A 13,228-nucleotide genomic window follows, 5' to 3' on the forward strand; every position below is an offset into this window, starting at 1 on the left:
AGTTCTCAAATACAGGTCCTTGATGATGCTTAATGACCCACAGGTGCACCAGGCTGCAGCACAGAAGCAAAGCCCCACCCAAAAAGGGAAGAAGAACAGTCCCAACCCTCACAAAACACAGTCGTCTATTTTTACTTCTTTTTTTCTTACGTTTGTATATGTTTCCCCTCTTCAGGAAGAGGCTATATATTCTAATAAATTTTCCCTGCTGTCTTACTGTACTTCTTTCATTTTAGAATCACACAGATGCAGCAGCAGAAGGAGAACCTGACGGCGCAGCTGAACGATACTATAGCTGAACAGCTGGCCCTGGAGGAAGAAGCTGCTGGTTTAAAGCTTGCCTTGGGTAACATCACATCATCCTTACATCAGCTGGCTCTGACAGATGCCAGCCCCTATCCGGAGGCTGATCACACTGAGTTCAACCAAATCAAACATCTAACCAACTTTACAACAGAGGTCAGTTTACACATCACCTGCAATGTACCAGTGGACTGTGAAGCTTATTAGGTTGCATTTCAAACCAATAAATCAATCATTTCATTCTAAATAGTGTGGGTGCTGCACATCTCTGGTTTATTTAACATGGCTCATATAGAGATAGAGGTACAGGGAATGGGAAGTTAATGTCACTTGTTCCAGAAGGGGGGTGATTACCACAGCAGCCTGTCTGGGCAAAATACACTGTTAAATGACCCAGAAATATGCTAAGGTGTCCTTTGTGTACGTGGTCATGGGAGGGATTTACAGAAGTAGAGAAAGCAAATTAAAAAAAAGCCTCGTTCTAACAGAGCAGTTACTTCTTGGTATCTGATTTTTTGTTTAGTGGGGTGAGACCCTGGTGAAACAGACAAAAGAAGTGGATGAGCGAGTTCAGAGTCAAGACGATCGCATAACGAGGGTCACAGAAGCGGTGGAGCCTTTACAGACAGCCAACAAGAGCATGGAAATGATGAAGAACATCAGCACGGTAACTACAGTGACTGTTTGCTTGTATGGATTTTCTTTTTTAATGTTTTATTTGAGAGTGGTTACTCAGCCATGTTAACAGCATAGAGCTGTGAATGGAAATTTTTATTATTATTATTACAGAAAGTTAAAGAGAAATCAAAGAAATGAACTTACGCTAAAGTTTAAAAAGTTAAATCTATAGCACAAGTAGACCTTCTGTAGGCTCTATATATATTGTCCCAGTTGACCACATACCATCACCCACACCAGTTTACTGCTTTGCATAAGCATCATTGCATGCCTTAAATGACCTGCATTTGACCCCACTGCTTTCTTGCTTTATCCCACTTCTCTCTTACTGAAGCTGCAAACTCAAGCTCAAGGAGCAAAGGCTGTGGCTTTGTCATCAGTTGTGACAGGCAAAGAGGTGGAATCTGAAGCAATCTCCCTTCACAGACAACTAGAACGTGAGCCTCCATCTTTTTGTTGTACATTATTGTTTTTGTTGAATGTACAGCTAAATTATTCTCCTTAAATTGAAATGTCAAGCACTGAGATGAAAAAAAAATCATACGACCTAGAGACTCAAGTATTACTATAATAGATATGTCATCACTGTAATAATGTTTTGACCCATTTGTCACATAGTGAGCACAATAGCAGTTTCTGTGGAAAAATGGAAAGAACTGGAATGTTTTGAAAGTTGTTCTAGCGTAAACTTCATTAATTAAATATTGACATTTATGAAACATGAAGAGAGTCTTAGGTTATTTTGTCTGCTACAGAAAACAGAGTGGAGAAAATAAATACAATTCACCCAGTACACAGTGACCCATTTTTGGTCAAATATGAGAATCTAATACAAACTTGATTATGTCTTAATCCTAATAACTTCATGCATGCATGCACTTCAGGCATGGTTACACAGTGGCCCCGTCAACAGGCCCAGACCAAGGCTGCAGTGAAGAAGGAGAGACCTTTGGAGGAAAAGGTCCTACCTGATGTGAGGAAGAGAATCTCACAAATTGAGAAGATGCTTAAACCAGCGCTGGAAAACTCCAGCATCTCAAGCAGCACCACAAAGGACGTCGAACAAAAAGCGCATGACCTGGCAAAGGTTTTTTTTTTTTTTTTTTTTTTTAAACCCATAACAATGGACAAGTGTAGTTTTAGATGAGGCAAGTTGATTGGGGAATTGCTGATTTGTGGAATTGGATATAATTTCACAATAAATCAACTGTTGTTTTTTGTTTTTTTGTTAATTAACAATAAATAAGTAAATGAATAAATAATCAATACAGGGAAAGTGGCTTAAAAGATGAATTGTATTCGCTTTGGTCTTCCATCAAATTACACATTTTTGCAAAAGCTTCTGATCAGATGCTGTCACAATTAATAATGTTCCAATCAGTCTCAGTCAAATCCCCTCTAGAAGCAAGTCTTGGTCGTGACCTTGGTAAGGACTCCAAGCAGTTATTTCAGGTTAAAAACACTCCCTATTTGAACTAATAGAGGGAACCATAGCTTTAAATTCAATATTCACTGAGGCATAAAAACTGCATGTATAATATCACTAGTCAAATATGAAGAAAAAAAAAAAGGTTGGGTTTTCTATGCAGGTTGTACTTTTATGCACATGCAACATTTTACATTAAGGCTTAATTTATGACTCAATCCAGAGTGTTAACACCATCAGCATGTCTGGCTCATTCCAACTCTTGAACAAATACCATAATAAACAAACAGCCTTACGTACAGCTCGAGTAACTATATCTGCCACTACACAACTGTTGTGAACACAAATTGTGCATCAATTGCAGATGATTGGTCCTTTGGAGGAAGAAATGACACAATCACCATCTTTGATATTACAGAATTGTCTGGAAGATTTCTATCTCTCCAGTAAGTTCTCATCCAGTTCTGTCAGACCGGCATCCATTTTTGGTTGATGCAGGCATGTACTGGTCCTTCTTGATTAGTGAAAAATCTGTGTTGATATAAATCACAAGTTTTGTTTTCATACAGTTTTGACATTCATTTTCACTCGCTGTCTCCTAGAGGTCCTTTCTTCTTTTGCCCCAAGGTTGATATGTGATCAGGTAGGGGTAAAAGACCCAACTGATTATTGTCTAAATCCAGTGTATCATGACAGAAATGCCAAGGGAACGCTTTCTGAGTTGCACTATACTGCCAAAAGCATTCACTCATCCATTCAAATCTTTGACTTCAGGTGGTCCAGTCACTTCCGTGGCCACAGGTGTATAAACCAAGCACCTAGGCATGCAGACTGCTTCTACAAACATTTGTGAAAGAATGGGTCGCTCTCTGGAGCTCAGTGAATTCCAGTGTGGTACCGTGATAGGATGCCACCTGTGCAACAAGTCCTGTCATGAGATTTCCTCGCTACTAAATATTCCACAGTGTTTGGTATTATAGCAAAGTGGATGTGATTGGGAACGACACCAACTCAGCCAAAAACTGGCAGGCAACGTAAAATCACAGAGTGGAGTCACTGAATGCTCAGCAAACATTAAAGTAGCACTCACTATGCTATGCTTAGGTACAGATCCATAGATCTCTTAGTCATGTTCCATAAATATCCTGAATATTTCCAGTTGTCATTTACCTTCTACCTTTCCCTCCTTTTTGTGTGTAGGAATCCAAAGCCATTCTGACCCAGGCCAAGCATACCAGGACTGCATCTGCTCACCTTAGCTCCAATATAGACTCTGCCTTGGAGCAGCTATCAGTCCAGGAGTTGCTGACTGATACAGTTAACACCCAGATCACCTCAGAGGTACTTAACACAACCATACACATATTTGAAGAACAAAATCTATGCATATCGATCTGTTCTTCCTGTGTGCTTAAAAGACTGTTTCTAGAGTGTGCCTTGTAATTCCCAGCCTGGGGTGTCTGTGGCCAGCGTAAAAAAAGATATGGAAGCAGCCAAGCTCCAGCTAGAGGCCTATTCTGTTACACTAACTGAGCTAATAAGCAAGATTGGTAAGTCACTATGTTTTGCTCTTCTGTGTCTAGAAAACCCACGAATCTTCATTATACCTTTAAATATCAGCCCACTAAAGAGCTCTGTGCTTTTTAATGCCTCATTTAACATGGAAATATTTCTCAGACTGTTAAACAAGAACAACTGCTGCTCACAAGGCCAAGCAGCATTTTCTTTAAATCCTGACGTATACTGTATACCTGATGTACTGTGTGTGTCTTCTTTGGTCAAATCATTTCCTGTAATTCATTAGAAAGATAAGGATTTCAACACTTTGTGATCAAGTGTACCGTGCCTGAGAAAATAATAATCAAATCACTTCATATAGGTCATCATGTTGGCTTATATGCTGTTTGAATAACTGAAGTAGGGCAGCCATTAATAAACCCCAGCCTAAAAAAACAGGTCTTTTCAAGTCTGTATGTAGTTTTTTCTCCCTCTGTCCTCTGTCCAGATGGGAATGTGCCACTGGAGCGATTTAACAGGATCTTGAACGAGACAGCACGCCGCCTGAGCATGCTTCGTGGGAGTGTGGAGAGCCCGACGCTAGGTTTAAAGATCCAGAAGCTGCAATCGGCTGCTGAAGAACAGCAGAGTCGCCTGTCCCTCATTGAACAGGACATACAGGAGATCAGGGAGGAGAGAGACAGTCTCAGAGACATTGCCTTAAACCTGCCTCAGTCCTGCCCCGAGGCAACTGGAGCAGGCAAAGCATAGATACTATAGATGATGAGGATTACATCAGTGATAGCTGAACATCAGAAAAGTCTGGGATGATTTTGTTAAGGAAAGGAGTTGCAGTCGTTTTGTGTTCAACTTCAAAAAAGTCTTTTTAGATTTTTCCTCTTTTGCCCCAAGGTGCAATTCATTTTACCGCCACAGTAGAGACACACACACACACACACACAAACACACACATTACAGCCAAAAGCCTGAGATTTCTCCTCTGCCTCCCATGATTTATACCCAATCTTCCTTCTCCTTCTTGTTTTTATTCTCTCCTTTTTTCTTTTTTTTTTTCTCTTTTTTTTTTAGCAACAACATCCGAACTTCAATTTCACCATGAATAATAAGCAGCCATTCTGAACTGCTGGAGTGCACTGTCAAGTTTAAAATAATGCTGATTTTCCTTTGTGGGGCTAAAAGGTGTGTCTGAGTGCTCCTTCAGACTGACACATTCATTTACACTTGAGCTCTTTTTCATCACCATTGCTTAATTAACAATTAGTCCTCTTGGCCTCAGTGGAGTTCGGGTCAGGCTTCAACATCACACAACCTGTTTTCAGGATTATTACAGTCGCTGCCTCTCCGTTTTTGTGGTTTCTCAATATTTCTGCCGTTCGGTGCCTCTATCAAATGGGCAAACATCGGTTGTCTTGGGGTCACGGGTGATCGCACTGTCAGGTTCCTGATTACTAAAACATAACAGCAAAGGATCTTTGTGTATGTATTGCTTCACAAATCTTTTACACCAGGGTATAAAAAATTATGTCTAATAAATATTGAAAATACAAAGTTATCTGATGCTCAGACCCAAATCCAAAAAAAAAAAAAAGATTCACTTTGTCATTTGTGGCAAATAAAAGCATCACATCACACTGTAAGGATTACTGTACTTCTGCATAATTGTGTACCCAGCTACAAGTTATGGCTTGTTTATAACAGCCTGAATATGACACTGCATTTATTGAGGTCTTGAACGGTGTTGGTTTGGATTTTTTAAATAATGCAGGAATCTGCTAAAAGAAATGATTTAAGACTTAGATTGTTGTGTTTTTATGAGTGCTCAGTCTGATCTGATCAGACTTGTTGTTCATGCAAGTGTCCCAGTCACGCGTCTACTTTTAACAATAATTGAGTGTGTAAGGTCTTAACAAAGAAACCATAATGCAATAAAGTATACATGAAAGGTCCGTCTTGCAAAAATATATCACATTTTTTAGTGGACACTATTGTACAACAGTGTAATATTATACAACAAAGCACAATGGAAATGAAAGAGCTACTCAATGCTGAGAAAGTGCAGATATTTGGAAATGGTTGTGCAACATATTGATGAACACAATAAAATGAGGAAAAAATGGTTTGATTTGTGAATTTCATTAACTTGGAGTTTCATGTGAAAAAGAGCAGAAGTGAAACAAGCAAAAAATCACAAATCCAGCAGCCTTGGAAGAAAGAATGTGTGTAAGTGTTTTTTTTTTTTTTTTCTGAAAAACAATAAAATTGTTACATTTTTATCTAATATCAAAGGTCTTAGCTCCCTTAACCAGAACCATTCACCACGTGTCCCAATCCAGGCTGAACATTACAACTGCTGTAGTGGATAACAGTTTGTTTTTGAATCATGGCCCCCAGGAGTACACTTAAGACTGATGAAAGAAATGCTTCAGTAACTCAGTATACAGTTTCATGCCATCACTTTAGCCCGTTATCATACACATTTTCCGTTGGTACAAACAGAAAATGTGTTGGTACATTAATTTCTTGTTTATTGGCAAAACAGTGTCCCACCACTCTTACATGTAAGCACTAAATATGAAGTGTCACGCTGTGGTTGATTAGCTTAGCTCATCTAGCCTGACTCTTTACAAAGAGAGAATCACCTGTCAGCTCCCCTTATGCTCACCTGCCTACATTTAAATGTTATCTCTTTACTTGTAGTTTGTTTTTTCAGATCAGCTTTTGTCTAAACATAATAAACATTTCCAATCAGGTCAATAGATTATTGGTCATTTTGACTCAGTACACAACCACAGGGAAATGCTGGCCTGCTTTAATTCAAGGGGTTTAACAAAAGCAATGCATTGCCCATTTAGGAATTACAGCAATTTTTATACACAATCCCACATATTTAGAGAAACAAAAGTAATTGGACAACATTACTTTAAACATAAGTATTGTTTTTAATTTGATGAAAGTCTAGAACACATGGACATCACAAAATGCTGTGTTTCCTCCCTTGGAATGCCATGCAGCCACCTTCAGCTGTTGCTTATTTGTGGGTCTCTCTGTTTTGTCTTCAGTAACTGAAAAGCACACACTATTGAGCTGAGATAAAGTGACTGACTCGGTCACTGAAGAATATCCAATTTCTTTGCCTTGAGAAACTCTTGGGCTGGTTTTGCAGTATTCTTTGGGTCATTATCCATTTGCACTGTGAAACACTGATCAGTTTTACAACATTTGGCTGAATCTCAGCAGAGAGTGTAGTCCTGTACACTTCACAGTTCATCGTCCTACTTCTATCAGCAGTCATGTCATCAATAAAGACTAGTCACCTGGTTCCACTTGCAGCCGTACATGCCCACACCATAACATTGCCTCCTCCATGTTTCATGCTGTATTGATCAGATCACAAACTGTAACTTTTCTTCTCCATACTTTTCTCTTCCCATCATCTTGAGTTCATCTGTATAAATCACTTTTTCCAGACTTGTGTAGATTATTTTAGATGCTTTCTGGCAAAGTCTAACTTGGCCTTCTTGTTCCCGAGTGTAACCAGAGGTTTGCACCTTACTGTAATTTTCCATTCATGAATTTTATTGTTCTTGACTTGGCTAGATGTTCAAGGAAAGATTTTGCTGTCATCGACTGGTCTTCTAACGTCCTCCGGGCCTTTTGGTGCTGCTGAACTGGCCAGTGCATTCCTTCTTTTAAAGAATGAACCAGATTGTTGATTTGGCAGCTCCTGAAGTTTTTGCAAGCATTCTGATATCGTTCAGCCTCTCTCTGGACCTCATCTTTAGAGTTAGAGTGAAAGCTGCCAAGAGCAAGATCAGCTCTTGGAATCAATTTCATATATTTTATCTACTTAATTTGTCATGGAGTAACAAGAGAACAGGCCAATTATTTACAAGCCTCTAAAAAATGGGGGACTGTGTATAAAAATAGCTGAAACTCCCTTTTACAGAGACAAACCTACTAAAAAAAATGATCATTGTCCAAAAGCTTATGGACTTAACTATAACATGTTTATGAGCTTTAAAGATGATTATATTAACTCTTATCTTTGGACACAGTCCAGCTGTGTGTGTGTTTTTTTTTTATGCTTCCAGTCTAGCCTAAGCTAAGCTTCTAAATATATTTCTTTTTAATGCCTTCTGATGAGAAGTCAGCCTTCTCATCTGACTCAAAAAGAAAGCGAGGGGCGTTGCAAAAATGTGATTTAAGTCCACTGCGCAGTTTTGAAGTCAGTATTGTCTTTATGTAATGTGATGTAATGTGTCGTCTTTCATGACAGGAAAATTGCAATAGAACATCTAAGTACTTTAAATTCGACATTATGCAGTACCAGATAATGGTTCGCCCACAGATTACAGAGCCTAATGGAGAGCCTATTTTGTAACTCTAGTCAGCAGTTCGTTCTCAACACACCAGCAATGAAATGTGCACATCCTGTACAGTATATCGCCCTCATGGGTTTCTTTCTAATGCCGATGTCTGTGGAGTTTGCAAGGTCAAAGTTCCAAAACTGTGTCTCGGTCGAACACATTACAAACATAATAAGTTTTGTAATTATAATTTCAGGGGGGAAAAAATGATACAATGAAGATGTAGATCAACACCCCGGTTTTGATAGCATGAAGGAAAATACAGGACTCATAAAACTCTGTCATGGGGATAATCGCGGATCTGGATTAGGAAGTAAGGGTAGTCATTTCCAGTCAGTTTAGAAGCTAAGTAGAGATGATTGTCATTACCATATGAAAATGAAAACAAATTTCACGACTGCTGAGAGGTAACAGGAAGACAAAGAATATCACTGAGTTGTTAAAGTCATTAGAATATTCATACAAAATATTCATGTCGTAGCAAATATTGTGTGTCAATTCATGTTCGCTGCAGCGGCTGAGTGCAGGTTGGAGATCTATTTATGAATCACAATTCAAAAATCAGTTCTGATATTGATAGATTTTTGTTTGCGATCCCACATGCAGGAGCACAATTTCACAAAGGATTAATCGAGCAAGTAAATTTTTGATGGGAAGCCGAAGAGATCACACCGTCGCCGTGTTCGCTGGAAAAACAATTTGTTAAATTTGCTAATCTTAAACAGATTTTCAGATGCTTACACTGGCAGGCTCCCTGGAGTCAGAAATGCGTGGATCATCTAGCAGGAAGTGTAAGGTGCCGATATGTAAAAAAAAAAAAAAGCTTTTTCTATTCAGGCGAGCAACACGTGGAACTTGTTCTCTGCAGAACTCAAACTGGACGATGAATGAGGTCATTTTAAACTTCAATGGAAACAGTTTTTACATGCTGTCATGAATAATCTACTGCTCCTTCCACTGACTCTGTCCATACTTTATGTTTAGTTTTGTATTTAATGTATTCATTGTACAGATTCTGTTTCTTATCAACACTGCTGTGTGTGTTGCTCATCTTTGTGCCTTTAAAGACCAATCAAAGGTTAAGCACTGCAAATTAGCTTGTGCAATAAATGCTGTGGTGAGTGGGATGGTTACCAACCCTTTCAAGCTTGTCATCTTGTGGATCTCTGTGCCCCTTCCAGTGCCCCAGATATTTTCAGATTGCTCCCTAGATGTTTTTTTTTTTTTTTTTCCTACGGATGAGAGGAACAAAATGAATTCACTTTAGTTCAATCTCTTTTTTTTTCTTCCACACACACTCAGTGACTAACCCCAGAGCTTCTTTCATGTGTTATATGTATCTTTCAGTTTTCTGCCTTAGAAAGAAGGGTAATAGCATTAATCAGTGTAAGTTTAGAGTCTGGGCATGTGGCAATTTCCTAGTGGCAATATGTTTTTAGATTCATACTTCCATTTTAAACAAACTGCAAAAAAGTATATATATATATTCAAGTCATGTCTATTAAAATGGAATCACAGTGAGCAGGTGCTGAAGGTAGACAATTGGTTAGAGAGGATGTAATGCATGTCATTAAAAAGTTGCCATCGAAAAGGAGTGGGAGTTGGTTCAAACATAATGAGCCAAGAGCCAAACAGAAAGTGGCCATGTTCAGCTACTCATGAACAGGTAATTACCAGCCACTCCTTGACATATGCATATAGGATCCATCTACCTTCACATTTTCTCTTTGTGCGTATACAGTAGATGCCTACTCCCATGTCCTGGATGGTATTCACACAGCAACCATGTGCAGAGGACAGATTACTAAAATGAAAACAATGTACCTTTTTTACTCTCCCCCATGAGACGCATACTGTCAAATGCACTGTTTTAAATTCAAAAACGTAAATCCACGGGAAAAATAAAACACAGAACATGCCTGACATAGTCTGAGCAGGCGACACAACTGCAAATCCTTAACATCAAAGATAGGTATGACACACCTCCTACTGTGTCTCTTGTCCCGCTTCAAGGACATTTGACATGTTTGTGCGCCCTGCCAACACCCAAAAACATCTTCACTTTTAAACCCTGAACCCTGCCGTGCCTGTGACATCAGAAAAATATATTCCAAGAACCGTTTTACTCCTCTTTTTTTTTTTTATTTGCTTTGGTGTCAAGTGATCGCACAATGACTCTGAGCACAAGCACACTGTAAGTAGGTTGTATAGATTAAACAGGCTCATAACAAAGAAGAATAAATGTCAGCTATGTCAAATACCAGAGGATAAAAAAACAGGAACAAATAAAAGGAAAGAGGCGTTGGTACTATATCTGTGATACACCTTTTGAAATCCAGCGAATGTATGCAAATACATGCTTTTCAGTTGACATCAGTATATTGTGCTTTTTATATAAATGTAACAAATTTCAACATAGTGTCATAGTGTATAGTATAAATCTTGCAGCACCTTTTCTAACAAATGGGTTTTATGAAAGTAAAAAAAGAGAGAGCAGAGTACTTAAACTCAACACATTCTGTAGTAAATCATTCACATTCAGCGTGCTGACTGACCTGAAGGGTGACACAAATGTTGCTATCTTTAGGAAGGTATTAATATAATAATTCTGTGTATTAAAGCTATCCCATCTCATTATAATGGGGAATAAGTCAGCTCTCAGCACGACAAGACTGAAAGCCGATCCGCTTCTCGCATTGCAACAAGTGATATCATTCAAGTTAAAAGTATAAAGAAGGGGAATTTGTATGATGAAATAATTGTAACCTCATTTACAATCACCACACTTCTTGCACATATCCTGCACTTCTCGTCGAGGCACGCTGTGGCTCCTTTTGGGAATCGTTAAGCTGGAACAAGTTCCCAGGCGAATTATAAAAGCTATAGCATTGTTGACAGAATGAACGTGATAGAAATAACTAACTGATGTGGGTTGATTAAAAAAAAAAAACAAGAAAAGAAAAAAATATTTAGTGGTAAACAAGCTACATATGGAGGCCAAATGACTCTGCGGGGAAATTTACAAAACAGAAGCTGATCAAAGTGCGCAGGGATAATGAAGAAGTTGGTTTGGAAGTTCTTTCTATATGAAACAAAAACAATTGTTTGGTTTATCTTGTGCACTGATTAAACAAGATGAAAACTGGCCCTTTGAAATGTAATCGTGTTGGTATACAGTTCCCTGTTTACATGTCAAGAAGACATACTAATTAATCATTAATGTGGGATTTTCAGGTGTCATGGCAAATTCATGCTCATCGCTCACACTTGTTTTTGCCCTGTTTTGGTATGTAGCACTTCCTTAAGAAAATATTGGACCCTAAGGCCCATAATTGCCCCATCATGTTCATCTACTCATAATGTTATTCTTAAACTATCATCTTCTTGATGATAGTTTAAGAATAACATTTTTAGCTTTAATGGATTTTCCTTACATTTTCATAAGAAAATAGCCTGGATATGAAAGACTGGAAGAAAATGTGTATCTATGCATTGATGAATGAGTAAACAATACACCTACAGTACAGTCAATTATCTCTACCTGTCTGTTAATGAGGTACCAGTGCTGATGCCACAATAGTGTGAAGCTGGTTCCGCCTTGCTGACTTCAGAGTCACTGCAGGCAGATCCGACAATCCACTCTGAGTTCTTTGCAGCCACATCTGCGTGTCAGTGGTTTCAACTTTGGGTCTAACTGTGCTAAACCAGCCGTTTTGCACCAGCATCACAATATGCCCCGAGGAGTTGTTTAAAAAGCAGGTGAGAGAGAGCAAAGGTGCTGTAGACAGAAAAAGAAAAATCAAACTGTTCCCTGACTACTCAGATGTTAATTATATTTTTGTTCGGTGTTGCCTGATGTTATTTTTGTGGTAAATCAATGAATCGGTAAATGTATCAGTCCGTTACATAAATACATTTAAGAGGCTGTTAAATGACAGATAATAGCTGCATCAATTTTTCACTCAATCAAGTGACTGTCCTGTCAAATAATGGAGAAAGTGTAAAACATCTAACTTCACTTTATTTCAGCTAATTTGCATCTGAAGTCACTGTTTTGCTTAGTTTTTTGTGTATTCTGTAAAAACATGTTTAGTTTATTTTCTGTTTAGCTTCTCCTCTGCTGACCTGAGCAGATGATACAGTCCAGTTTAACTGGTGCTGTTTTCATACCGTGGAGGGAAAATGACGATGGGAAATATTCTTTCTGTTTACATGCTGTGGACATTCACATCATTTTACAACTCAAGATAACAGCTGCCAGTCTGCAGCTGGACATTCCAGCTGTGCTAATAATTTCCATACACATAAAATGTGCTCAGATGTTAGCTACTTCAGTGTCATACCATCTCACAGACAAACTGCTCACTAAAACGTTATAAATAGCTACTGTACGAGAATATTGATTTATTTTCAGCATTCATCTGGAGACCAATTTTGTTGGGATTATTCCGGCCATGATGCTGGTCAACATGTTCCCATTCTGACTAATTAGCATATCTTTAAATGAGATCTCAGTCATTATGAGGGGAACAGACCCTTCTTTAACACACTTGTAAAGTTACTGAATGTCTCTCGCACAGTTGAGATGCTATTATTGACAAAAATCTGTCCACAAACAGATAAATACATATACACTGATCATAAAATATTAAAGCCCTATTATTGGGACAGTCCCTAAAACAGCTGCCACCCTCAGGAGTAAGGACACGGGACTTCTGGGGGTGACCTGTGGTGTCTGGCAGTGGAACATTGGATCCTTTGGGTACTGTGAGCTGCAGATTGGAGGTTTCTGTGGATTGGACTTGCTCCAAGAGGGATGTTCCTGCAAATGTTCAACTGGATTGGGACTTTGGAGCTGGAGGCAAGGTCAAGAACTTTTTGTGGTGTTCTTTGAGCAGTTCTTGAGAAGTTTTTGGGGCACGTTGTCCTGCTGTGT

General features: G+C 38.8%; 1 protein-coding gene across 1 annotated transcript in view; it reads left to right on the top strand.

Moving 5' to 3' along the window:
- The window catches only part of lamc3 (laminin, gamma 3), a 118,577-nt gene extending 112,535 nt beyond the window's left edge, over window positions 1-6,042 (top strand). The window contains exons 22-28 of the mRNA XM_030743155.1: window positions 237-459; window positions 827-970; window positions 1,316-1,418; window positions 1,866-2,068; window positions 3,608-3,748; window positions 3,858-3,957; window positions 4,413-6,042. Coding sequence (XP_030599015.1) covers window positions 237-459; window positions 827-970; window positions 1,316-1,418; window positions 1,866-2,068; window positions 3,608-3,748; window positions 3,858-3,957; window positions 4,413-4,675 — 1,177 coding nt within the window. The 3' untranslated portion in view covers window positions 4,676-6,042. The remainder of the gene's footprint in view (window positions 1-236; window positions 460-826; window positions 971-1,315; window positions 1,419-1,865; window positions 2,069-3,607; window positions 3,749-3,857; window positions 3,958-4,412) is intronic.
- The last annotated feature ends 7,186 nt before the right edge of the window (window positions 6,043-13,228 follow it).

The sequence above is a fragment of the Archocentrus centrarchus genome, chromosome 12, assembly GCF_007364275.1.
Source record: "Archocentrus centrarchus isolate MPI-CPG fArcCen1 chromosome 12, fArcCen1, whole genome shotgun sequence".
NCBI lineage: Eukaryota > Metazoa > Chordata > Actinopteri > Cichliformes > Cichlidae > Archocentrus > Archocentrus centrarchus.